Here is a 26,524-nt window from a genome sequence, read left to right as displayed (position 1 = left end):
TTCCTTTTGGGCATAGTTGAGAAGAAAATAAACAAGTTTGAGAAAAGACCATCCGAGGTAGGATCACCGCGTCCTAACCTGACGCCATCTTGAATCAGTCTCCGTTTGTGAGGTATCTTTTCCCGAACCATGCGCTTTTGAGCGACAGTCCTTTTTGTTCTGTTTGTCCAGTAGGAGATTTACTGGTGATCTAGCTCCTGATGTAATATTTCCAGTGCTGCTTCTTTCATAGGTCAGCTTGGTGCTGTTTGAATCTTGGCAGTGCATTTATTGTATCTTGTGTTAAGCAACTTAAAGAATATACTTTTCAGGTATAATCTAATAACAATCACAAAAGAACATAATTTTTTTGTGGTAGAAAGTTGCCGGGGTGTCCCAGATTTGAAAACCTTACATATAGAAACAAAAGTTAGTTGGGGTCAGGCCATGGTCCATCCCATTCTTCTGTGTGCATAGGAAGGGGAGCCGAAAAGTATCCTTAAAGGAAGAAACTTGTTTCATGTTTTCAGTCAAGTATCTCTAAATAGTATAGTGACAGTAGGCAGAGAATAGTTTTTTTTTTTTTTTTTTAATTTTAAATAATGAAAATGGTGATCACTGGATTTAACTGGAATTTGTTCCCTTCTTTTCCTTTGGTTAGGAAGCAGCAGTGAGGGCGAGGCCAACACGGTGGTCCGTAAAGAGCGGAAACGGGCAGTTCATAATCCAATGATACAACACGTAAGTGGTTGGGAGCATGTTAGCAGGTGGGAGTGGGGACGGGGCAGTAAGTGTGTAATCTGCACCCTCAGGATTGTAGTTGTCTGTAGTGTCACATTATGGATCAGAAATGTTCTGCCTTTTCATGACAAGGGGGGAGGGGTAAGAAGTGAGGAAGCTGTCTCATAAATGCAATAGCACATACCAGTGCTACAACAGATAGCATGGTCCAAGCTTTGGCAACCTTACATACTTTCTTTTGGACCAGTTTTAATTTTAAAACCATCTTTCCATATCATCAAGCTGATCAATCCATAGACTGGTGGGTTGTGTCCATCTACCAGCAGGTGGAGATAGAGAGCAAACTTTTGCCTCCCTATATGTGGTCATGTGCTGCCGGAAACTCCCCAGTATGTTCTCTATCTCAGCAGGTGGTGGTCACACACAGCAGCAGCTCTGGCTAGGCCTCCAAGCCTAAGTTTTAGGTTTTGTTGAGTGCCTGGGGTTGAGGGCTCTTTTGAGCAAGTGCAAACCTGGTGGCGCCAGGTCCCTCCTTTTCTCCCCCCTCCCGCTGGCTCCGTTAAAAAAAAAAAAAAAAAAAAATTTTGAACGTCCTTAAAGGCGTTTATTTCGACGTTTATTTAAACGTTTATTGCAGCTACTCACTGGGACACCAGGTCGTTACAGCTCGGAGCGGACAGCAGGTAATTTTTACCTTTTTATAGCGGGCAGGGGGTTCCCCGATTTATCTCCACGTGGCATATGGCGTCGGAGGGCGAGGGCGTAAAGAGTCGCTCCCCGGATCGCTTGGGCGCTTCTAGAGGGGATGCGGGGGTCTTAAAGCCTGATTCGCCCTTGTTGGGTGACAGTTTCGTGGCCGATGAATGTCCCGGTCCTTCCTCCGGCGTGGCGATTTTTCCCGCCATAAACGCCCATCCCCCGCTCCTCGCCTCCGCCATCTTGGCCGGCCATGCGGCTCGGACGGCTTCTTCTTGGGCCGCCCTTGAGGTTGGAGACATTAATGCCATGAACGCCCTTAATTTGGGCGACGGCACAAAAGCGGCTAAAGTTAAGCGCCGTTCTTCCCGCGCGGCTCCTTCGCGGAGTGTCGCGCCGGACGCCATTTTGGATGCGCAGCATGTCTCTCCCCCGCTCTTGCGAGCGCCGGTTGAGGGTGCGTCTAGGACTGTTGCCCAGGCTGCGGAAGTACACAGTCTGGGGGGTTTCTCCCCCGAGTTTGTTTTGCTGCTGCATCAGGCCTTCCTTATGCAAAACGCTGCCCCTGCTCCCTCGTCTGGTAAAGAGGTTGAGGTTCCCAGAGGTAAACGCCCTCGGGTTGATTCCCAGGCCTTGGAGGACTTTGTCTCCTCCGATGTAGATGAGGGCAGCGTATCTGAGGTCTCCCAACGGTCCTTTGCGGATTCCTTGGAGGAGACGGATCCCCGCTCGGATGGAGCGGATGACCCCTCTGCAGCGCGGCTTTTTAGCTCAGAGGATTTGTCCAACCTGTTGGTACAGGCCATGGACACTTTGAAGATTTCCTCTCCGGAGGACGTCTCTCCCTCAGCCCCTGTTGGCTCTGCCATTATGCTGGGGACGAAGCGCCCGCCTAGAACCTTCCACGTGCATGATGCCATGCACACCTTAATTGCGGCTCAATGGGATGTCCCGGAAGCGAGCCTTAAAGTGGCTAGGGCTATGTCCCGCCTCTATCCTTTGACTGAAAGGGAACGTGAGGCCTATCTGTGGCCTACCGTGGATTCTTTAATCACTGCGGTGACTAAGAAAACGGCGTTGCCGGTGGAAGGTGGCACGGCCCTAAAGGACGCCCAAGACAGAAGATTGGAGGCGGCCTTAAGGTCGTCCTTTGAGGCAGCTGCTTTAAGTTTGCAGGCCTCAATTTGCGGCTCCTATGTGGCCAGGGCGTGCCTGACTATGGTGCAGCGGGCTTTCCCCTCGGATCTTTCCTTGAGGGCTGATTGGCCGGCCCTGGAATCGGGCTCTGCCTATTTGGCAGACTTGCTGTATGATGTCTTGAGGGCCTCAGCGAAAGGCATGGCTCAGACAATCTCTGCGCGGCGGTGGCTTTGGCTGAAACATTGGTCTGCTGACCACGCCTCTAAATCCCGCCTGGCTAGATTGCCTTTTAAAGGCAAGCTGCTCTTTGGGGTCGAGCTGGACAAAATCGTGACCGATCTCGGCACGTCTAAGGGCAAGAAGTTACCAGAGGTCAGGGCTCGGGCTAGTACTCGCCCTGGTACCTCCAGAGGACGGTTTCAGGAAACCCGTCGGTACCGCCCGGGCAGGTCGGGCTCCTCTGCCCCCTCTTCCTTCAAGAGGAACTTCTCCCCCAAGCAGCATTCCTTTTCGCAGAGACCGCCGTCCCGGAGGTGCTCCCTCCGGTCCTCCCCCAGGGTCTCGTACCCAATGACGGGGCCTTGGTCCACGCCCCAGTGCAGATTGGAGGACGGCTGTCCTCGTTTATGGGCGAGTGGACCACAATAACTTCAGACGCTTGGGCGCTGGAAGTCATCAGAGACGGCTACAAGCTAGAGTTCTGCCGACCCTTAAAAGACGGGTTTGTACTCTCTCCCTGCAAGTCTCCGGTCAAAGCTGTGGTAGTGCAGCAGACCTTGAACAATCTGATCCGCCTGGGGGCGGTCGTTCCGGTGCCAGAAAATCAGCTTGGCAAGGGATGTTACTCCTTTTTCTTTGTGATTCCAAAGAAAGGAGGTTCTGTACGGCCTATCCTCGACCTCAAAGGGGTCAATTGGGCCTTGAAAGTTCGGCACTTTCGCATGGAGACCCTCCGCTCTGTTATAGCGGCAGTGAAGGCAGGAGAGTTCCTGGCATCCTTGGACATCAAGGAAGCGTACTTGCATATTCCCATCTGGCCTCCTCATCAACGCTTTCTGCGTTTTGCAGTAATGGGCCGACACTTCCAGTTCAGAGCCCTCCCGTTCGGGTTGGCTACTGCTCCGCGGACCTTTTCCAAAGTAATGGTGGTCTTCGCGGCCTTCCTGAGGAAGGAAGGAGTTCAAGTCCATCCTTATCTGGACGACTGGTTGATCCAAGCCCCCTCTTATGCAGAGTGCGGCAAAGCTGTGAACCGGGTGGTTGCTCTTTTGAGCTCCCTGGGGTGGATCATCAACTGGGAGTAAAGCCAGCTGCGCCCGACTCAGTCCCTGGAGTATCTGGGAGTTCGATTCGACACCCAAGTGGGAAGAGTGTTCCTGCCAGACAATCGGATTGTCAAGTTTCAGGCTCAGGTGGACTAGTTCCTAGTAGCCTCTCCTATTCGGGCTTGGGACTACGTGCAGCTGTTGGGCTCTATGACGGCCATGATGGAAGTGGTGCCCTGGGCCAGGGCTCATATGAGACCACTACAACAATCTCTGCTGCTGCGCTGGACTCCGATGTCGGAGGATTATGCTGTGCGCCTTCCCTTGGACCCAGCAGTGCGCAAGGCGCTGAGCTGGTGGACGCAGACAGACAAGTTGTCTGCAGGAATGCCTCTGGTGACCCCGGAGTGGATTGTCGTCACGACAGACGCCTCTTTGATGGGCTGGGGAGCCCACTGCTTGGGAAGGACAGCGCAGGGGCTCTGGTCTCCTGCAGAGGCAAAGTGGTCTATCAACCTCCTGGAACTCAGAGCCATTCGGTTGGTGTTGTTGGAGTTCATCCCGGTACTGGTGTTGAAGCCTGTACGGGTCCTGTCGGACAATGCCACGGCTGTGGCCTATGTCAACCGCCAGGGAGGTACCAAGAGCGCCCCTCTAGCCAAGGAGGCCATGAATCTATGCCAGTGGGCGGAAGCGAACCTGGAACAGCTGTCAGCGGCCCACATTGCCGGAGTCATGAATGTCAAGGCGGACTTTCTCAGTCGCCATACCTTGGAGCCCGGAGAGTGGCAGCTATCTGCTCAGGCGTTCTTGGGCATCACGAAGCGCTGGGGCCAGCCGAGCCTAGATCTGATGGCGTCATCGGCCGATTGCCAAGTGCCGCGCTTTTTCAGCAGAGGACGGGACCCTCGATCCCTGGGAGTAGATGCTCTTCTCCAACAGTGGCCGACACAAGAGCTTCTCTATGTGTTCCCGCCCTGGCCCATGTTGGGCAGGGTGCTAGACCGGGTGGCAAAGCATCCCGGCAGGGTAATCCTGGTGGGTCCGGATTGGCCCAGACGTCCCTAGTATGCGGACTTGATCAGGCTCTCAGTCGGCGATCCTCTGCGGCTGCCAGTGGAGCAGGGCCTGTTACATCAGGGTCCCGTGGTGATGGAGGATCCCTCCCCCTTTGGTCTTACGGCCTGGCTATTGAGCGGCAGCGTCTGAGAAAGAAGGACTTCTCAGACAAGGTCATCGCCATTATGCTGAGAGCGAGGAAGCGCTCTACTTCTACTGCTTACGCCAGGGTTTGGCGTATCTTTGCAGCGTGGTGTGAAGCAGGCTCACTTTCTCCCTTCACTGCTCCAATTTCTTCAGTGTTGGCGTTCCTGCAAGAAGGTCTGGACAAAGGCCTGTCGCTCAGTTCCCTGAAAGTTCAGGTAGCGGCTTAGGCTTGCTTCAGGGGCCGCCTGAAGGGTGCTTCCCTGGCTTCGCAGCCAGATGTGGTGCGCTTTCTCAAGGGAGTTAATCACCTGCACCTTCCTCTGCACTCAGTGGTGCCTGCGTGGAATCTCAACCTGGTGCTAAGAGCATTGCAGAAGCCGCCTTTTGAACCCTTGTCGAGGGCATCTCTGAAAGACCTGACGTTGAAAGCAGTCTTTTTGGTGGCTACCTCTTCAGCCAGAAGAGTTTCCGAGCTCCAGGCACTCTCATGTCGAGAGCTTTTTCTGCAGTTCACTGAGGCAGGAGTGACTATTCGCACAGTGCCTTCCTTCCTGCCCAAGATTGTTTTTCGCTTCCATGTGATGCAGCAGCTCTGTTTCCCTTCCTTTCGTAGGGAGGTCTACCCAGAGGAATACTCTGCTCTCAATTTCTGGATGTGAGACGAGTCATCATCAGATACTTGGAAGTGACCAATGATTTCCGGAAATCGGATCATCTGTTTGTCCTGTTTCCAGGTCCTCGTAAGGGTCTGCAGGATTCTAAGCCTACAGTGGCAAGATGGGCAAGGAAGCCTTTGCAGCGGCTTAGGTGGCCGCGGGGAAGGCCCATACCTTTGCCAGGCATTACCGCTTGACTGTGGCTGCTCGGGCGGAGGCCCGGTTTGGAGCTTCAGTGTTGCGGTCAGGGATTTCTATGTCCCGCCCTGGGTGAGTACTGCTTCGGTACATCCCACCAGTCTATGGATTGATCAGCTTGATGATATGGAAGGTAAAATTATGTATCATACCTGATAATTTTCTTTCCATTAATCATAGCTGATCAATCCATAGCCCCTCCCAGATATCTGTACTGTTTATATTCTGGTTGAATTTTAGGTTCAAGTTTAGCCTTCAGTTACTTCAGGAGGACTTCGTGTTCAAGTTCTTCTTTCACTTGGATTCTTCAAGAGTTGAGACGAGTTTGTGTTACAGTGAGCTGCTGCATTCCTCTCCCCTCCGTTTTACGGGGCTGGATTGAGATTTAAATTCTGCCGGCACTCCCTCCCGCTTCGTGTGGCTGTAGGGCAGCTTTGTACCCCTCCCGCTTCGGCGGTATTAGGGTCAGTCAGCTCCTCCTGCGGTTGCGGGATAAGCCAGATCCCCCCGCATCGGCGGGTGTGGTGTCCCTCCCCCGCTCCGCGGGGATGAGCTGGACGGATTCCCCTCCCCCACTTGTGTGGGGATGAGCTGGGTTAATTCCCCTCCCCCGTTTCGGCGGTGGTGAGCTGGGCAGAGTGTCCCTTCGTGGGTGTAATTCTCTAAGTGCTGAGTCCTGCGGATGGAGCTTTGATATCGACATACTGAGGAGTTTCCGGCAGCACATGACCACATATAGGGAGGCAAAAGTTTGCTCTCTATCTCCACCTGCTGGTAGATGGACACAACCCACCAGTCTATGGATTGATCAGCTATGATTAATGGAAAGAAAATTATCAGGTATGATACATAATTTTACCTTCTGTCTTACATGCAAGCAATGTTTGGTGGTTCCCCCATTCCTTAAGGGTGAGTTGCTGCTTAGAGCAATGTGCTGAGAACAAAAAAAAGAAAAAGAGTTTTCAAGTCTTGTTTTTCTCACTAATAATACTTGTGATCTGGGTAAGTAATTTTATTTCCTTTTGCCTCAGGCACATACTTAAAATGTAACTTCTTATTGTACCCGAATACTTATCACTGATGTTCAGGGCTGTATATCTGCAGTTGTACTATACAACTCTTAGTCTAGGTGCTTGTACTGTGCAACAGGAGGAGGCCAGACTTCAGTCAGAAGTGCTGCTCTCCTGTTGTTGATAGGAAGAAGGGGGGAAAGATTGTGCCAAGAATGGTTGGTGCAGGGAGCTGAGAACCTGAGGAACTGGGTTTGATTCCCACTGTAGCTCCTTGTGACTCTCTGGGTAAATCACTTAACCCTCCATTGCCCCAGGTACAAAAACTTAGATTGTGAGCCCACTAAGGACAAAGAAAGTACCTGCATATAATAAATGTAACCTTCTTTGGTTGTATCCATTGTGTGTGTGTGTGTGGGGGGGGGGGGGGGGGGTACAGTACTGGCTGATTTGCCTAAGGATGTGTGAAATTTAAATCTGTCCCTACTCACATGCTTTAACATAGAAGGCCGCAGTGTTTCAGTTTGTTCAGTATCCTATGTTAATCATTCATTTTGCAGACCAAGAGATCTGTGAAAGAGAAGACAGAATACAGTGACAGCGGTGGCAGCAGTGAAGAGGGCACAGTGAAAGGTATTGCTGTGTCTTACAAATCAACCAGATCTGCGGTAAGGAGCAGAGTTAAACCTAACTGAAAACTTTTAGTAGATTATTGATTAGGACTTCTAAGGTGTTTATAAACTGTAAACTTAGATGTTTATTTTCCAGCTAATTAGTGATTCTTTGAGGGCACAAAGTGTCTGTTTTTGTCACCATAGGGGTTCTTGCTGGTTACCCTTTCTGGTAGAATCAAACATGTGTCAGCTCAGAAAAGGAACAAAGACAAGCAAGAAGAAAAATGAAAGACTACTAGTGGAAGGGGTGTTTTCGAGTGTTTTTTATTTTAGTTTATAAGTTAAACCTAAAACCAGAAGCCCTGACTATGACTTGTTCCTTTTTTTCTCTAAAAGAATATAAAAGAAACTGCAATTGCTTAATAGCAAAATTGATTATTATCATGCTTTATTATATTACCTCACAGTCTTTCTGTTTGGGATCATTTTTAACTACGATAAGACCAGGGAATTCTTTGCAAAACAAAATCCTACAAATCATTTTTTAAGATTTCCTCTTCTGTGCATTTTTGTACTCTGAAATCTGTAAAATAGAATTTTGCTCAAAAATTCAGATATCACTGCTAGGGCTGACACTTTGCTTTTAAGCAACAGGGGAACCCCCCCCCCCCCCAACTTTTAAAGGTTATTTAGTTGATAGTTAAAATCATTAAGATCTTTCTTTTGTATTCTGGACTTCATTGTCATCATGAAGAAGATAAGTGGTTAATTTTATTTAATTCTTCTACTGTTTAGAGTGTAAAATTTGGTAGTACTGTGCCCCTAGGTAAACTTAATGTAAAAGCTACAGTTCCTCAGAATGCTTTGCAGTGAGTATCTTAAAATACACCAGGGTTAGAAAATTCATTAACATATGAGGCTTAAGTGAAAAGTATTGCCTCCACCTCCATAATTCATCAACAAATGGCAGCACTAACGTGTTATGTGTTTATTTTGAAATCTTCACTTCAGTTGGCAAGAGGTGTCTGTGAAGAGGTGGTTTTGTTATTGCTTGTGAGATGCAAGCATGCAGTGAGCACTTTTCGGTATGATTTAAGCCATTCTAGAACTTCTGTCCAAGAAGTCCCTTCAATTGAAATTCACTGCAGCATGCAGGTTGTTTATGGTGATAACTGTTTGTTTATTTTTTTTTTTTTTTGGGGGGGGGGGGGGGGGGGGGGGGGTTGCATTTCTGCCTCTTCACCTAAAACCCACTAAACCTTATCTAGGAGCCGTTTTCTGTCTCTAGAAGACCAAGTAAAGGTCTGTGGTCCTGCTGATGATATGAGCCTTCATGACTGTTAGATCTGTGAATGAACGAAAATGTTTAATTTTGTGCTGACTCGGAGGCAGTGTCTCCAAATGGATGCTTTCAGTATGTAGTTAGTAATTGACCCAACTTTTAATAAAGGACAAGAAAAGGCCCACTACCCCCCCCCCCCCCCCAGATTCTATATAGTGCAGCTTGAGTTGCACACTCAAATATGGTCGTATTCTGGATTTGCACGCACAAGTTAATTAGTTAACAAGCTAATCGGAGCCAATAATTGTGAATTAACAAGCAATTATTGACACTAATTGGCATTAATTAGAATTTACATGCACAACTGTCTAAGCGTATTCTGGAAAGTGATGCGCGTAAATTCTAAGGCGCATAGCTGAAAAGGAGGCGTGGAATGGGTGGGTCATGGGCGTTTCTAAAATCTATGCGCATTGTTATAGAATACAGCTGGTCCGCACCTAATTTAGGGGTCGTCAATTACACCAAGGTTTACTTGACATAACTGCCTGTGACTAAATTCAAAAAGTGAAAATATGAAAGAATAACCCCACTATTGGTAATGTTACACTGGTTCCCAATCAAGGCCAGACTATTTTTCAAAGCTAGCATGCTCGTTTTCAAAGTATTGCTTGGCATGTCTCAGGATTACTTCCTAGACTTGAACTATCACCTAGAAATGCAAGCCCAGGAACCAGAGGTTATTTACTACTTCACCTACCCACCTGCAGAAGCATAATTTACAAATCCATCTATACGGTCACAAGAAGCATTTCAAACTGTGTTCAGAAAAGAACTAAAAACCTACCTTTTCAATACATATTTTATGGTTAATTTGTATGTGCTTCTGATTTTCTACATTACTTTGTAATTTGCATTACTTGTAGTCTCATAATTGTTAACTGTAGGCCACATTGAACCAAAACTTGTTTTTGGATAATTGTGGGATATAACAATGAATAAATGAATTTAGTCACACAGACAAGTATTCTGGATTATTCTGTAAACAGTTCAGAAATGTAGGAGTATTGTATAAAGTACGCCCAAAGTTTTAGGCATACTTTATAGAATAAACTTAGGCGTGTGTGTTTTTTTTTTTTTTTAAGGTGCAAAATATAGAATCTACCCATTGTGTCACCTTATGTTCTCTTTGCAGTGAGATGTTTAAATTCTCTTTGGTTTGTTTTCTGTTAAGTTAACCAGGAATCTCTTTCTTTCTGTTTTAGAAACCCGTGGGTCCCGAAGACATGGGAGCAACAGCAGTATATGAACTAGACACAGAAAAAGACAAAGACGCCCAAGCCATTTTTGAACGAAGCCAAAAGATACAGGATGTCAGCATTTTCCCTTGTACCTTAAAGCATTGCTGTCGCTTTAGTCCCCTGTATGCCACTGGAGGTGCATGGTCGCTCTTAATGTGCCGATTGGAAGTCCCAATTCCAGACCCCTTTCTTTGTTATGGTTCTAGTTGTCAGACCTGGGGTTGGCATCCGATATCATGAGCCTTCATTTACAGATATGTAGGAATATTTCTTCCTGCCCCACCGCATCTGGTGTGGTCATTGCAGTTTTAGTTTTGGTCAGGGTCTATGCATTAGGCTCTGAGGTGTCACCCTTAAGTGCCTCATTTAAGGGCCTGTGCTGCATTCCTAGCACGCCTGTTGGGCAGAAAATCCAACATGGTCATTGAAGCAGGTGTCTTCCAAATAGCAGTGCACAGCACCTGAGCCAGTGGGCTGCTCCAGTTCTTTTTGCCTTTGGTGTTCTGGGGACTTGAAGCCTGGTCTCTCCCATGATGTGCTGGGGGACCAGAGACCCCAAACAGTCCTTTTTCTCTGTGGCTGGGTATGTTAAGGACTATGGGCAACGGTCTTTTCTTCACTTGTAGGGGAACTGAAGACTTGCTACTGTCTCCTCTTTTGTTCTAGGAGCTGCGAGGGAAAGATGATGATAAAATTTATCGAGGAATCCATAATTATCAGAAATATGTAAAGCCAAAGGACACGTCCATGGGGAACGCCTCCTCTGGAATGGTCAGGTAGGACTGCTGTTCCATCAGTGCTAAGCCGTGTTCTTTTTAATGTTTTTTTGTAATAAGTACAGTATGTTTGTTTCAAAATGTTCTCTCGGTTAGCACAAAAAAAAAAAAAAATCAGAGTCACTGCAGACAGAATAGTGATCACTAAGGTTAGTGTGCTAAATTGACAAATTATAGAATAACTAGGAAAGAAGGCCCGTTTCTCAGAGCAATGAAACGGGCGCTAGCTTTTTTTTGGGGGGGGAGGGGGGGGTGACTCACATACGGAGAACAGTGGCGATTTTCCTGGGCCGCCCCGTGGCTAGTCGCCGTTGTAGCTGGTTCGTGCGCCACCGCAGTTGTTAGCGTTGTCGTAGCTCTCTGTGGGTGGCGATTTTCCTGGGCCGCCCTCGATGTCATCGCGTTATGACGCGAGGGCGGAGCACAGGTACAGTAATAAAACTCACCCTCAACGTTTGCTCCGCCCTCAGTGTCATGACGTTTGACGCGAGGGCGGGGCCCGGTGGCTTCACCACCACGAACCTTCGAACCTGAAGGAACTGAAGTCAGTAGCTTGGCTTCACTGACGTCAGTGTCCTCAGAACGTTGAGGGTGAGTTTTATTATAGTAGATGTATATATTACCATTTTTGCTCAGTTATGGGGTCTTTTTCCTTTTTTGTAAATATCTTTATTGAAACAGGGTTAACGCATACCAACAGGTATTAATATTTCTTATAAGTAGGGGCTTCCAGATTCAGTTTCCCTTTCCCAAAGTGACTGAAATTAGTTTGCTTTCTGTGTTTCTACCTTCTTAGCTATTTGACCTTCTACAGCAGGAGCAGGACTGTTTTATGAACACTTGCCCCAGTAATGAGAACATGGAGACAGAGCTATGGCATACTAGAACCAGGGATGATTTATATCTCCAATAGGTACATTGAAAGATGGTGGTGCCCAAGCTTTTGCCTTGAATAAAGAAAGCACATACTGTACACTTTTCTGGCCTGGAGAAACCTGTGGTGTTTCATTGTTCTGTTGTGCTTGGGCCAAAGTCAGGCAGACATTTTGAGGAGAGGACACTCTGGTGGTCCCAACTAAAAACCAAAAACAAACCTACTCTGTTGCTGGGAGGGTCCTCTGGCAGAGCTCTGGTTAAGGACTTGGAGTGAAGGCCTAGGATCATTGCACATGTCCCTTCCTCTTGCAGGCTGGCAGAAGAGGTACCTTTTCTGGTCTGCACCTGCACAGAGAACAGTCATAGGTTGGATGTTACCTATAGTCCATTAAGTGGAAATATATGACCAGAGTGATTGCTTGTCAAGATCCATGATTCATTTTCATCCAGCTAGACCAATCCAAACCAGTAGATTATGTCCAGCAGATGGAGGAAGAAGAAAATTTACAGTGACACCCATTTGCATGAACATAAGTGCAGAAGAAATTTAATGTGGACAAATGCAAAGTGATGCACTTTGGGAAGAATAATCCAAATCATGGTTACCTGATTCTAGGGTCCACCTTGGGGGTCAGCACCCAAGAAAAAGATCTAGTTGTCGTTGTAGACAATATGCTGAAATCTGCTCAGTGTGTGGCGGCAGCCAAAAAAGCAAACAGGATGCTAGGAATTATTAGGAAAGGGATGGTGAATAATGCTTCTGTATTGCTCCATGATGTGACCTCACCTGAAGTATTGTGTTCAATTCTGGTTGCCGTATCTCAAAAAAGATATAGCAGAATTAGAAAAGGTTCAAAGAAGAGCGACCAAAATGATAAAGGGATTGGCACTCACTTTGGTAAAGTCTATTGACTAGCTGCAGGCTACATCTATGATGTCACTGGAATCTGTCAGTTTTCCTCTACCTTCCATTTGCTGGTTGGGGGACATAACCCACTGGTTTGAACTGGTGTAGCAGGACTCAAGGATGTCTATGTCTATTAAAGCACACTAGTAAATGGACTTAGTGTGTGCTAACATGGGACATTCTCACACACTAAGCCCATTTCTAGTGCACCTAGGAAATACGGGAATGTTCAGGATTTCTCTTTTAGGTTGTGCACTAATGGTTGCATTAGTGGGCATAGCCTGAAAAAGAGTTGGGGGGGGCACTTGCTGCCTCCTGTTTAGGAGATGCTAAGGGCTCCCACATTGTGTACAGGCTAACCAGTTAGCACACGGTATTTAGAACCTGCTAGCTGGATAACGTGTCCACGCCCATTCTACTACTACTACTTATCATTTCTATAGCGCTACTAGATGTACGCAGCGCTGTACACTGAACATGTAAGAGACAGTCCCTGCTGAACAGACCTTACAATATAATTAAGACAAACTGGACAAATAAGGGATAAAGGTGGGAATGATGAAACAGACATGGGTACTGAACAAGCGAATAGGGGTTAGGAGTTAAAAGCAGCATCAAAAAAATGAGCTTTTACCCTTAAATTTGAAGTCGGCCAGAGATGGAGCTTGGCCTACTGATTCAGGAAGTCTATAAACAAATTACTACTCTACCTATGAAAAGTTATTCCGTTATTATACTTCCTCTGTGTACATCCATATGCTACACAAGTCGTTATGTTTGAAAATACAAGTGAGATTGAGCCTGCCATGAGTGGGAAAGCGCGGGGTACAAATGTAATAAAAAATAAAAATGCTACCAATAATAAAGAACAACATGAATGCAGCAGCTCATAGGTTTGTTTGCTCTGTTTTGAGTGTATGGTGACGGCCGTGCAAGGAAGGGGAAACGGAGACTACCTGTCTTCAGCTCTCTCCCTCCCGTGCACTCTCCTCCAGCCCTGGATGTCCTCCCCACACATACCTGGCATCACCCTGGTGGTCTAGTGGCTTGCTTGAAGTCTCGGCAACCATCTTAAGTAAGTGGCGGTGAAAGGATCGGTGGCAGCAGGCAGGAAAGCAGGGGGACCTTTCCTGATCCGAAGCAAGCCACTAGACCACCAGGGTGATGCCAGGTATGTATGGGGAGGGCGGGAGGCGAGGTGGAGGGAGGGAGGGAGGGAGTTGAAGACAGGGTAGTCTCTGTTTTCCCTTCCGTTTCATGGGAACGCCGCAGGACCCGGGTCCATCCCCACCGGATCCCCGCGGTCCTGGAGGGGATCCCCGCGGTATACACGGGAATGGTTTCAGATGGAGAAAGAGATTGGGAAGGGACAGTATCAAAAAAGAAATTGTATTGGAGTCATTGGGAATAGCAGGAAGAAAATTAAAACTTGTAGGTGTGTGGCATCTCTAGGTTTCAGGTGGAAGCACTAGGCACCTGGAGCGGAGGTGGTTGGTGGTGGACCTGGGAGTCACCTCGGAGAAGGTCTGGGAGGATATGTAGATGGGCTGTAAGCCCTCCACAGCACCTGGAAGGTAGCTGGTGGAAGCACTAGGAACCTGGAGCGGTGGACCTGGGAGTCATCCAAGGGATGGCTGGGATTCTCCACCCCTGACACGCACCCTCCAGAAAAGTAACGCAAAAAAAAACTGACCACCATGCGCTTAGCACATACAAACAGCTTGCTTACCACAAAATGCTTTAATGCTTCTTGTGGTAAGTGTTTTTGTATCCGCCAAGCACGCGCTAGGGCTTAACATATTTTAGTAGACATACCCCTAAATTCCAGCACATTGAGTATCCTCTCTTAAAGTCCAGATTCAGATATGAAACCTTACAGCACACTTACTGGTTTATATTTGGTGCCATTAATATTGTTTCCTTGTCATTATGGAGTTAGGAGATATTTCATGTTTTTGCTAGTTCAACAGTCTTCACTTAAAACGTGTGTAAAGCCCCCATATTCATGTATTAGGCTCCCTATATAATGTCATTAATCTTCTGTGCAGCACTCTTCTTTTTTTTTTTTTTTATGGTGAAAAATTTTTTATAAAGAAATAAACCCATAGATAAAAGCAACAAAACTTATGTATGAATGTTGCACCGACAAACAATATTTCAGTCTTGGAACTCTTCTTATGAAGTATTGATTTCTTGCTGTACACAGGAAGGGACCAATCCGAGCCCCCGAACATTTGCGGTCCACAGTGAGGTGGGACTACCAGCCAGACATTTGCAAAGATTATAAGGAGACTGGATTCTGTGGCTTTGGAGGTGAGGAATGATTTAATCTGTTTCAAATTTGTGAAAAGAGAAGGAACTGGAGGCCCTGTAACCATGCTTTCTGCTCTGGAAAAATAGCTTCACTTTGCCATTTCTGATTTCTCCTCTAGACAGCTGTAAATTCCTGCATGACAGATCAGACTACAAACATGGCTGGCAAATTGAACGAGAGCTGGATGAAGGTCGCTATGGAGTGAATGGTATGCAAATTTTTTCACCAATACTGATGTGTTCTGCATTGTACACTGCTGATTTTTTTTTTTTAATTTCATATTTATTTTTTTACATTTACATATTTAAAACATAAATGTCTTGGAAATCCAGAAAAAAAATAAAGAATTATATAAATAACATATTTTACATATAGTAAATATATTATTGAAATATACTATTAATTTAGTCCCCTAAATCAAAATCAAAAACTTGAATCAAGATACTAGGATAATCAACAGAAGAAAAAAAAAAAGTAATCAAATTACAGAGCAGTTAGGGACAACAGTAGCCGACAGCTGACTTTACAGCATATTTCTTATGAGATTGTTTCCAGGGGTCTATTCCTTTTTTTCTTTAAGTTCAATGAATTCCAACAACTTTTTGGGGGTATAAAATACATAATTAACAGATTCTAAGGATATACAACATCTGCAAGGAAAGTTTAACACAAAAAGACCACCTAAATTCAAAATCCTTGATTTATACAAAATAAATTCTTTTCTCCTTTTTTGCGTATTTCTTGCAATGTCTGGAAAAATTTGAATCTTACCCCCAAGAAAAAGGTCATTTAAATGACGAAAATATAGTCGAAATATATTGTTTTTTGTCTGGTTCCAAGGCAAATGTGACAAGTAACGTTGTTCTTCCAGTTACAATCTCAAGAGAGTTTTCCAAAAAATCTGTTAGATTAGGATTATCTTGAGTTAATCCTTTGGAACCCTTTATTCCTGATAGATACTGGGCCCTCGTTATGGGCGGAAAGCCCTCCTCTGGGATCTCCAGTATTTCTCTAAAATATTTCTTGAGCATGTCGGCTGCGGGTAACAGTGGACATTTTGGAAAATTTAAGATTCTTAAATTATTCCTACGAGCGGTGTTTTCCAAATATTCAATTTTTGTTTCTTGGATCTCTCTTTCTCTAATTAATTCTGATGTAACATTTTGTAATTTATCTAGTTCCCCTTCAAACTTATCATTTTTCCCAATTTGCTCTTGAAGTTTAACAGACAAATCCTGATGTCCTTGTTTTAACTCGGAAATTTCGTTTTTCATTAAAGTATTCATCTGTAGTAATGCAGTACTTACACCCTGTATTGCGTCCCATAAGGTCTCCAGTGTGACTACAGCTGGTCTTCTAATTTCTCCAGTATTCCCCGGCGTTAACCTCCCAGGAGTAGAAGAACAGGGTTGACTCTGTCCCTGTTCCGACGTTTCACTTCCTGGGGTTGAAGATCCCCTGGGTCCTCCTACCACAGTAATGGTAGTGTTCTCCTCCATTCTCTGTGGCCCCCATGGAGAAAATTCGAGGCCGAGTTGCTGGGGCGCTGTAAGCGAGGGAGGACTCAACGAAACTCCCTCTATGCTGCGCTCCGCCCCCGAAAGAGCAGGGCTGATCGAAGCAGGATCCCGCTGAACCTGGGAAGCGATACCAAAGCTGTCGAGGGTCGTCTGGCGGGTAGATGGCGTCAAGTGCGGGACCATGGAGGTAGGTGCCGCAGTTTTCCCCTTCCGCTTACCCATTTCTCGAATAGTAAACGGAGCCCACACGGCAGATTAATCGACAGCCTGCAGAGCGTCGCTTCCACACCACTGCTCAAATCGCCATCTTGATTCCCCTTGATTTTTTTTTTTTAATCCATAATTTCCTCCTCCTCCTTTCTGCGTCTAGCACAGTCAGAAGCAGTATTGAAATTTGGAGTCATTAGTTTGTCTACCTGGAGACTTTTCCCCGTTATTTTATATTCTCCCTTTGTTCAGAGTCCTTTCAGTGTACTTTATACTCCATTTGTTTTGCATTAGCTGCAGCCATCGGACAAGAAAACAAGATACAGGAGATTAATAAAGGAGATCAGAGCTTCAAAGCCACAAACTTGTGTTCTTACTCACATTTTCATCACTATTAAGATATAAAATAGATAGTCATAAGGATGAAATGAGGTCCTTGTTTCCTTTTGCCCCTGGTTGATCCTAGCTAGATGGAATTTTGTATGGAAGCTAGAGAGAGTGAAGTATTCTGTAATTCTTAATAGGAGGCAAAAGGATATGATTAGAAATAAGTTTTGATCTCTTGATAAAGGATTTTGTTCTGCTCTTGTCTCCTGAAAGGCTCTCTCTACTCAGGAGATTAGCATGCAGTTAACCAGAGTATAGAACATCACTGTGAAGACTCGGAACTCTTGAACCAAATTTTTAATGCACATCAAACAAAGGAAAATAACTTGCAGTTTTGATGTTGTGCACATGAATCTCTGCAATGCAGAACTGGGAGTCTGTTCTCTACCAACTCATACTGTAACCAGGGAAGCCAGGAAATCTTAGCATTGGCGGACAAGTAGATGCTGTCAATACTTTTAAATGGTAAAAACCTGGTAATTTAAATGGAAAGAGGGAATATGCAACATGGACAGCAAAGTTAGGTTACAGTCCTTAGAAAACCATGCAGCAGTCACACTTTCAAACCCCAAATGAAGAGAAGACGGGCGGGCTCCAGCCCACATACATAGCGACAAGGCCAGCCAATAAGAAAAGTCCCACAAGGCATAGGGAACTGGGACATGTGCTCAGGAAAGGCCTGTTACAGAGCACTGCAGGAAGACTAATATTTGTAGTCCAAAGGCACTTCTTGCCTTCCTTAAAGGCACAAGCAATGTAAACTGTTACAAGCAATGCAATCTGATATAACAATGTCCAACATATCCATATAAAATTAAACATGCCTCCATGAATATGGGGGCAAACACTCCCCGCCTGGTATTGGTAGTTACCACTATTCTCATAAATACCTCAAAAGTCCATGCAAAGTCCATAAATTAAGCTAGATCTTGAAGCTTGCTTGTCTCCGGTTCACTGCTGCGCCAGCAACCTCTCTTGCAGTCTCGCAGGACCTTAAATGAGACATGTCCAGCAATTCTCCTCCCCTCCCCATGTCCAGCGATTCGTTCAAACCCCAGCCCGCCTGTCCGCCCTCAGCTCCCCGACTTTCTGTTCGTGCAACTGTGCTCCCTGCCTTGAAATCTTTAATTTCCATACCCGAAGTTGCGGGGAACCAGCAGTAAGTAAAAGCAGCAGGCAGGCAGGCTTGCCTCCTCGTCCCTTCCCTTCCCTCTCAGCGACCACAAGGCGCGCTGCGCGGGGCCCCTTTGAGCACGAGGCCCTATGCGGTTGCAACGCTCACCTCGGCCTAAGACCAGCCCTGGCTGCCCCCCCACCCCCCCACAGCGAGCCGGTATGCTACATTCGGACTATAAGACGCACCCACATTTTCCTCCCAAATTTGGGGGGGAAAGAAGTGCGTCTTCTAGTCCGAAAAATACGGTATCTAAATATTTTTTTTTAGTGGTGAATAAATTGAACATTTTGTACATTGTGCACAGCTTGGAGGTTTTTTTTTTTTTTTAGATCTATTGCTTCTTTTTCCCATGCTGGATCTTGTAGATTGAATGCCTATTTGTTTTTTTGTGACTCAGTTCACGGCTACTTTATCATCAGGTTCATCTCTTATGTGGGAGTGAGCTTCATAATTGCCGTGGCATCCTTAAAGTTAGATTTCCACCCTCTATACTTTTCTGGGCAGTCATTGAACTGGTAAAGTCCCATCTTTTTGCGAGCCATGTATGTTGTAAAATCTTCTTTCTGAAGTTTCTAGCACACTGGCAGTAGGTGCCTGTGTGCTGGGGTTGGTTTGAAGTCAGGTGTGAAGTATGGCAGGTCAAGTGGCTGTTGCTTAATCACAGGGAATTTTGCAGGGCATAACTGCCCAACTTGTATCTGAGCCCAGTTCCTGGGTAGCACCAGAGTCTGTGGTTGAAATAAAGCGTTTCCTTTAGTGTGCTTTCCTGGAGTGAGAGCTGGTGCTAGTGCATCCGTTTGCATACAAGAGTATGGATCACTGGTGGCGGCTCGCCTACATGGTGTGCTTTACCTTTAGGCTTGCTTTTTTCGGGAAGCGAGACTCTAGTGTAGAGGAACATGCTTACTCAGAATCTGATGATTCTTCTGAGTCAGACTGTGACTGTGCTTTTGTGAGACAAGGTATGAGCCTTCACATATTCTGCTGTTCACTGGGCAGAATCTTCTGCAATGATGTGGCTGAGCTGACTCTCCCTACCATCCTGCCTTATTCCTTCAATAGCCTTTACTTGGGCCTCAAGGACAGCTGCTTCTTTCGCCTGCTGGAGCAGCTTCAATGTGATGTATAAAACTCTGCCTTCTTACGTTCAGAGGCAGCAGCAATGGCGGTGGCATTAGCCTCAGCAGTGGCAACAGCAGCAGCCGCATTAGCCTTGGCAGTGGCAACATCCTCGGCAGCTGTTTTCTTTCCCTCTTCTTCTATGTTAAGTTTCTCACGTTCAATAGTGGCCTCTTGTTTGCTATAAAGAATCTTTTATTTGGAAGCCACCACATCCATTTGCAATTTAAGAGCAAGAGAGCTTGTAGTGGACCTGCTAGAATGGCTTGTCCTGTGTGATTTCAGGGACCTAGAACTTCTAGTGCTGCCAGAGTATTGGGGCAGATTCTGCTCTGCAGGGGCTGTGTGTGTTTCTGTGCCTTTAATTACTTCAGACATCATGGTCTAGCATGTGAGGTCCTTGGCCTGCTGTCTCTCCCTTTGGGCCTTGCTGTCTAATGTTGTTTGCCTGTTCAGAAATTCACAATATTTCTGTGATTTCTATTGATATTGCCGATAGGTAGCTTACAGCAGGTCCTCAGCCTGGCTCCCCTTTGGAACTTCATGCATTGCTTGCTGTACTTTGACCCAGAGTTTGTTCAAAAGGGAGACCTATTTTTCTACTTCAGCTTCATACACCTCTCTGGCAAATTGAGGCAGTTTACATATGAAAAAAAAAAATCCAGGAAATAGAAAGGAACGTCATTAATAAAATAGGAAAGAACAATCACACAAAACATACATCCCCATACTACAGTGTTCTAAATCTTACATACCACTTATATATAAAGCATAAAATTGAATCATCCAAACTTAAAAACAATCTACTACCACAGGGACAAACTGTCCTCCAATCCAAACAGCAAGTTCAAAAAAGTAAGTTTTCAAAGCTTTACGAAAAGAAGAATAAGACGTGTCCAGCTGGAGATACTGCAGAAGGGAGTTCCATAATGCAAGAGCAAGAAAAAAGAAAGTACGTGCTCTTGTAGACTCCCACCAGGCCCTGGGCCCTATTAGGACTAGAATACTTGTGGGAGTACAGTGCAATCCGCTTAAGTGCAAGGGTCTGGGACCAAAGAAATACATGCAGTTAACCGGAGCGTGCACTTAACCGTTGTGACCCAAAGAAGCTCGAAATCTGATAAACACATGTACTGTTTATTATGTACAGTGTACAGTCTCCGTTAACTGACGTTAGGCTTACTTGAAGTAATCAGTCATAGTCCTCTGTACACTATTGTGTCTGTGAGTTCCATAGACTACGTCTGTTAGACGGTAAAAACTGTCATAGCACTGACATCCAGTGGCCTCCAGATAGGCACGCACGGTGTTGAGACTCTCCAGCGCTCTTGCAAAACTGACAAGAGGTTGTTGAATTTGTCAGCATATGCCTCGCTGCTCATTTCATTATCTGTTTCATCATCAGCTGTTGTTGCGTGCGTGTAGGCGCATATCTCAACATCAGTGCTGTCGGCAGCTGTTTGTAGATCGTAATCAACAGCTACTTAGTGATGAAACTCCTCTTCAGTAACACCGGCTGGGATGTCAATAACCTGTTTATATGTCGCGTTTGCAACAGCTGCATCTGTTTCGTCCCTCTCCACATCCTTAACAAAGCTTGCCCACTTGTAGCAGTTCACAATGGTTGCCTGTGTAACATGATTCCAGGCTTCTTTCTGCATATGCAGGGAATCCAGCAGTGATAGATTACGAGCCAGTTCAACAGCACGTTTATCCTTGCCAGTCTGGCCATCCATAATGCTCATCAGACGACGTAGCACAAGAGCCCGATTAATGTTTTTTGAAATTGGCTATTATGCTTGATCTATAGGTTGAATCAGAGAAGTAGTGTTTAGTGGCAGGAGGACCACCTTGACATTAGACTGCCTGACATAATCCCTGTGTGCAGCACAATTATCACAAAGCAACAAAATCTGACGCTTTTGTGCCCACATTCTAGTGTCTTAACTTCTTTAGCCACTGCTTCCAAATTTCCCCAGTCATCCATGAATTTGCGTTAGTCTCGTGTGACACAGGAAGTCGCTTAACATTCTTGAAGCAACGGGGGTGTTTGCTCTTTCCAATTACGAATGGCTCCAGCTTCTCACTTCCATCCATATTGCAGCAAAGGAGGATTGTCAGTCGGTCCTTCAACGTTTTACTTCCTGTAGTTTCGGCTTGTTTGAATGCAAGTATTCCATCAGGAATCGCTCGCCAGTAGAGACCGTTTTTGTCAGCATTGAAAATGTCACGAGGTGCAAACTCGTTCAAGATGGTAGGAAGAACTGAAACAACCCAATTTTCAGCACCAAAGTCATCAGTGTCTTGTTTCTCACCATGCTGTTTCTTGAATTTTATGTTGTTCCTCTCCTTCCATCTTTCCAACCATCCAACAGTGGCTTTGAATTCAGTTAGTCCAAGACTTTCAGCTAGCTGATTAGCTTTCTCCATAAGCAGTGGACCACTGACAGGAAACTGTCTGCTCCTGACTTGCGAAAACCACCGAAGAAGAGCATCTTCTACATCCTCAGCTTTTCCTGCCCGTTTTACGTTTCCTGTGTGGATTAGTATTGTTTTGCCAGTCTTCCAGAAGCTGATCTTTCTGCTTCAAGATACGTGAAATTTGACTGGGATTGACCCCATATTCTTTAGCAATAGATGCTTGACTTTGTTTGTTTTCTAATTTTTTAAGAACTTCTATTCGTTCAGCCAGTGTTAAAGTCTTACAGTTGTGCGATGACGACAACTCCATTGTACACTAACAACTTTCTTCAACTTATTCTAACAAATTAACTCTCATTGGTTACCGCCTGTGGCAGGTAACCAATGAGATTTCAAATTTATCACCCCTTTGTCACGTGCCAATCGGCTTCCATATTCCGTGCGTGTGCTTATGCGGAGTCTTTCCTGCAGAGGAGCGGTCTTAAACCATGCATATAAGCGAATCTTGCACTTATCAGTGGTGCGCTAAACCAAAGTTTGTCCCCATTGATGGTGCCAAAAACGGGACTGAAGTACGGCATGCAGTTAAACAAGAGCATGCGCTTATCTGACGTGCACTTAAATGGAGTACACTGTATACGGTATTATGAGAGATGACAGATAAGCTGGAGTACTGGTATGCAGTACTTTATGGGTCATAATAAAAATCTTAACTTTGACATGATACGCAATAGGAAGCCAATGTAAGCATTATTTTCCATGAAAAAAGGACCCAGCACTGAAAACAGGTGCAAATATCAGTGAGCTCTAAAGATGCCAACAGATATAGTGGAATTAGAAAAGGTACAGAGAAGGGCGATGAAAATGATAAAGGGGATGGGACGACTTACCTATGAGGAAAGGCTGAAGCATCTAGGGCTCTTCATCATGGAGAAGTGACGGCTGAGGGGAGATATGATGGAGGTCTATAAAGTAATGAGTGGAGTGGAACGGGTAGACGTGAATTGTTTCTTTACTCTTTCCAAAAATACTAGCACTAGGGGGCATTCGATGAAGCTACAAATTTAATATGAATTGGAGAAAATGTTTCTTCGCTTAATGTGTAATTAAACTCTGGAATTTGTTGCCAGAGAATGTGGTAAAGGCGGTTGGTTGGCTTAGCGGGGTTTAAAAAGGGGTCTGGTCGGCTTCCTAAAGGAAAAGTCCATAGACCATTATTAAATTGACTTGGGAAAATCCACTGCTTATTTCTGGGATAAGCATCATAAAATGTTTGGTACATTTTTGGGATATTGCCAGGTATTTGTGACCTGGATTGGCCACTTTTGGAAACAGGATGCTGGGCTCGATGGACCTTTGGTCTTTCCCAGTATGGCAATATTTATGTACTTATGTTTACTCTCTCAAAAAATACAAAGACTAGGGGACGCTCAATGAAGTTACATTGTAATACTTTTAAAACTAATGGGAGAAAATAATTTTTCATTCAATGAATAGTTATGGAACTCATTGCCAGAGGATATGGTTACAGCAGTCAGCATATCTGGGTTTAAAAAAAGGTTTGGATAAAATCCTGGAGGAAAAGTCCATAATCTTCTATTAAGATAGACATGGGGTAAGCCACTTTTCTGGAATTGGTAGCATGGACTCCTGCTACTTACATCTAGTAGCGCTATAGAAATGATAAGTAGTACATAAGCACCGCCATGCTAGGAAAAGACCAAAAGTCCATCAAGCCCAGCACTCCGTCTCCGACAACGGCCAATCCAGGCCCCAAGAACCTGGCAAAAATCCAAAATGTAATAACGATCAATGGACTTTTCCTTCAGGAATCTATCCAGACCCCCTTTAAACTCAGCAAGGCCAGCTACCGTCACTACCTTCTCCGGCAATGAGTTCCAGAGTCTAACCATGCGCTGAGTAAAGAAAAACTTTTTCCGATTTGTTTTAAACCTACCACATTCTAATTTTATCTTGTGTCCCCTGGTTCTATTATTGTTAGAAAGTGTAAACAAACGCTTCACATCTGTCTGCTCCACCCCACCTCTATCATATCACCCCTCAGCCATCTTTTCTCCAGGCTAAAGAGTCCCAGCCATCTTAACGTCTCCTCATAAGGTAGTCGTCCCATCCCTTTTATCATTTTTGTCGCCCTTCTCTGCACCTTCATCCAGTTCATTTATATCTTTTTTGAGATGAGGCAACCAGAACTGAACACAATACTCCAGGTGCGGTCGCACCATGGAGCGATATAACGCAATTATAACATCTTCATGTTTGTTTTCCATCCCTTTTCTAATAATAGTCAACATTCTGTTTGCCTTCTTAGCCACCGCAGCAGCACATTGAGCTGAAGATTTCAACGTCCTATCCACAATGACTCCCAGATCCCTTTCTCGGTCCTTAACTCCTAAAGCAGAGCCTTGCATAACATAGCTGTAATTTGCACTTGTCAATGTTGAACTTCATCTACAATTTGGACGCCCAATCCCCCAGTCTCATGAATATTTGGGATTCTGTGATTAGCTTTTCATATGTTCTTATGACAATTTGGCCTTTCTCCTGAAGTTTGTGTGTATGTGTTGTTTTTTTTATTGGGGTGGGGGGGGGGGGTTAATTAAAACTGAAAAAAAATCAACTTGTGGTGCAGATAGATTTAAGAAACCATGGACCTACAAATTAACATGCATGCGATCAGTGGGGTTAACGGTTGCCTAGCTAGATCCTGGAGCTTACAGACCAGCTCAGAAACCAGTTGCACAGAATGTCCGTCGCCATCTGCTGAAAACAGAGAATGGAGGAGAGCAGATAGTTGCACAATATTCTATATAGGGCAGGGCTTACAACTCTTTTGTCTCTGTGTTGGATAGGGGGGCCTAGCCCACTTGTTCCTCACTGGCCTGTTGGGTAAGAAAACTGATTTCTATCAAGCTGGGGTTGTATGTGGAGGGAGGGGCATTGGAAATAGTTAAACATAATCAGTGGTTTTCTGCTTTAGGAAACCAAGCAAGAAATGGAGTTGGCTGGTGATCAGAGCAGCTTTAAGAATTGAATCTTTTAGGCTGTCTTGGATTCAGATTTACTAATTAAAGGGGAAACAACTTTTTGCCCTTTATGAGTCCCTTTTGTGCATTTTGTGTGTGACCCTTTATATGTTCATAATTTTTACCGTTTACATCCATTTTAAGAATATTAGTATTTCAACATATTGGTGATATTCTTGATCACCACACCGGATGTCACCTTTATGCTTACCATTATTGTTTTTTTATGCACTATAACCTAGCATTGTTAATGGTGTTTGTTTGGTATGTTATTTCATTTGGAGTTTTTATTGTTCACACATCACCCCTGACATAGCCTTTTGAGGTGAAACATGGCCACGTTGGCTAACTAAAAATAAATCCGCTCAGCTATCCATTCATCAGTCTGCTTTTCTTGTTTGACATTTTATTTGTGAGCAGATTATTGCCTCTATTGTTTGTCTGCCCATGTTCTTTGACATCCCTGCTGTTTCAACAGAAGTGGCTTCCCCATAGGAAATAAAGGAAGTCTAAATGTTGAGGGGCATCAGTGGTACATGAGAAGTGTGTGTTGGAGGTGAACTAGGCCGTTTAGCTCTTGCACAAATTTGAGTGAAATTTTATGGTGCAAAAATTGTTAGGGAAGGAGACGGACATGATTTTTATAAGACCAATTCTGCTATAAGAAACTAGGCAGAAAAAGTTATTTCCTGCTGCTTATACCTTATACCTGTCTTATGTTTTTGTTTTCTGCAAGATGATGAGAATTACGAGGTGAGCAGCGATGAGGAAGAGCTACCTTTCAAGTGTTTCATCTGTAGAGATTCCTTTAAGGACCCTGTGGTTACTAAGTAAGTATTTCCATTGGTGCTCAGTAGGACATTTCAGTTCTATGGTATTCAAGTTCACAGGTACCTGAGTAATGCCAACCATTTCTGAACTAATGGAAAATGGGCTCTGATGCACTAGCAGAAAGTATTTTATTTTAAACCATTTATAACCTGCTCTATCTAACAATTCTAGGCAGCTTACAAAATAACAAGGCAACGGGCAATAAAATGAAATTAATATGAGCATAAGAAATAAGCCAAGATAAACTTCAAAATAGTTTAGAGTAATTTGATTTTAGGAAATACATTGCATCCAAGCTGCAAACTATAACTAATTCCAGAACTTTGAAACTCTAGAAACAAACACACAACTTAAACCATGAACTCAAAAACCCTCATTACAAACAAAAAGTCACTTTGATTTAAATGCTAACTTCTAAAGCACTAGAGAGTAAGCTTCCTACTGCCCCCCTACTGACAAACATTGAGGCAGGGAAGAATGCTAGCTGTAAGACGTTCGTTGTCCAATCACAAATAATCACATTATCCTCAGCTGATGACAGGATAACCAATCGTGTAGCAAAAACACAACAGTGGATGTCAAAACACAACTCAACAGTGGATGTCAAAACCCAGACGTTGCACATCAAAAAAGGTGTCCAAAAAAAGGAAAACCAAGAAAATTATTCAAAGAAATTTGTTGAATTATAAGAAGGCAGCCCAATGCTTACCCTCTTCCCAAATTTGGCCTAAAGTAGCCAATCCTTTTGCCTCTCACTGTTCATGGACCCTATCCTCTTGCCCTGCTTGAAAGCAGATGATCACACAGCTCTGAATACTGGCCTTACATTAATCCTAAGTTCTCTGTTTCATTACCTTACC

At 44.8% G+C, this 26,524-nt stretch overlaps 1 protein-coding gene across 2 annotated transcripts in view; it reads left to right on the top strand.

Moving 5' to 3' along the window:
• LOC115482164 (E3 ubiquitin-protein ligase RNF113A-like) overlaps nucleotides 1–26,524 on the top strand; it is a 58,032-nt gene that overhangs the window by 21,407 nt on the left and 10,101 nt on the right. For both annotated transcript variants that reach the window (XM_030221749.1, XM_030221748.1), the window contains exons 2-8: nucleotides 641–720; nucleotides 7,452–7,559; nucleotides 10,050–10,157; nucleotides 10,752–10,861; nucleotides 14,851–14,957; nucleotides 15,077–15,166; nucleotides 25,570–25,663. In XM_030221749.1, the coding sequence (XP_030077609.1) occupies nucleotides 641–720; nucleotides 7,452–7,559; nucleotides 10,050–10,157; nucleotides 10,752–10,861; nucleotides 14,851–14,957; nucleotides 15,077–15,166; nucleotides 25,570–25,663 (697 nt within the window). The remainder of the gene's footprint in view (nucleotides 1–640; nucleotides 721–7,451; nucleotides 7,560–10,049; nucleotides 10,158–10,751; nucleotides 10,862–14,850; nucleotides 14,958–15,076; nucleotides 15,167–25,569; nucleotides 25,664–26,524) is intronic.

Source organism: Microcaecilia unicolor, chromosome 12, assembly GCF_901765095.1.
Source record: "Microcaecilia unicolor chromosome 12, aMicUni1.1, whole genome shotgun sequence".
NCBI lineage: Eukaryota > Metazoa > Chordata > Amphibia > Gymnophiona > Siphonopidae > Microcaecilia > Microcaecilia unicolor.
Note: the sequence above shows the minus strand (reverse complement) of the source record. Positions and strands in the feature narration are given on the sequence as shown.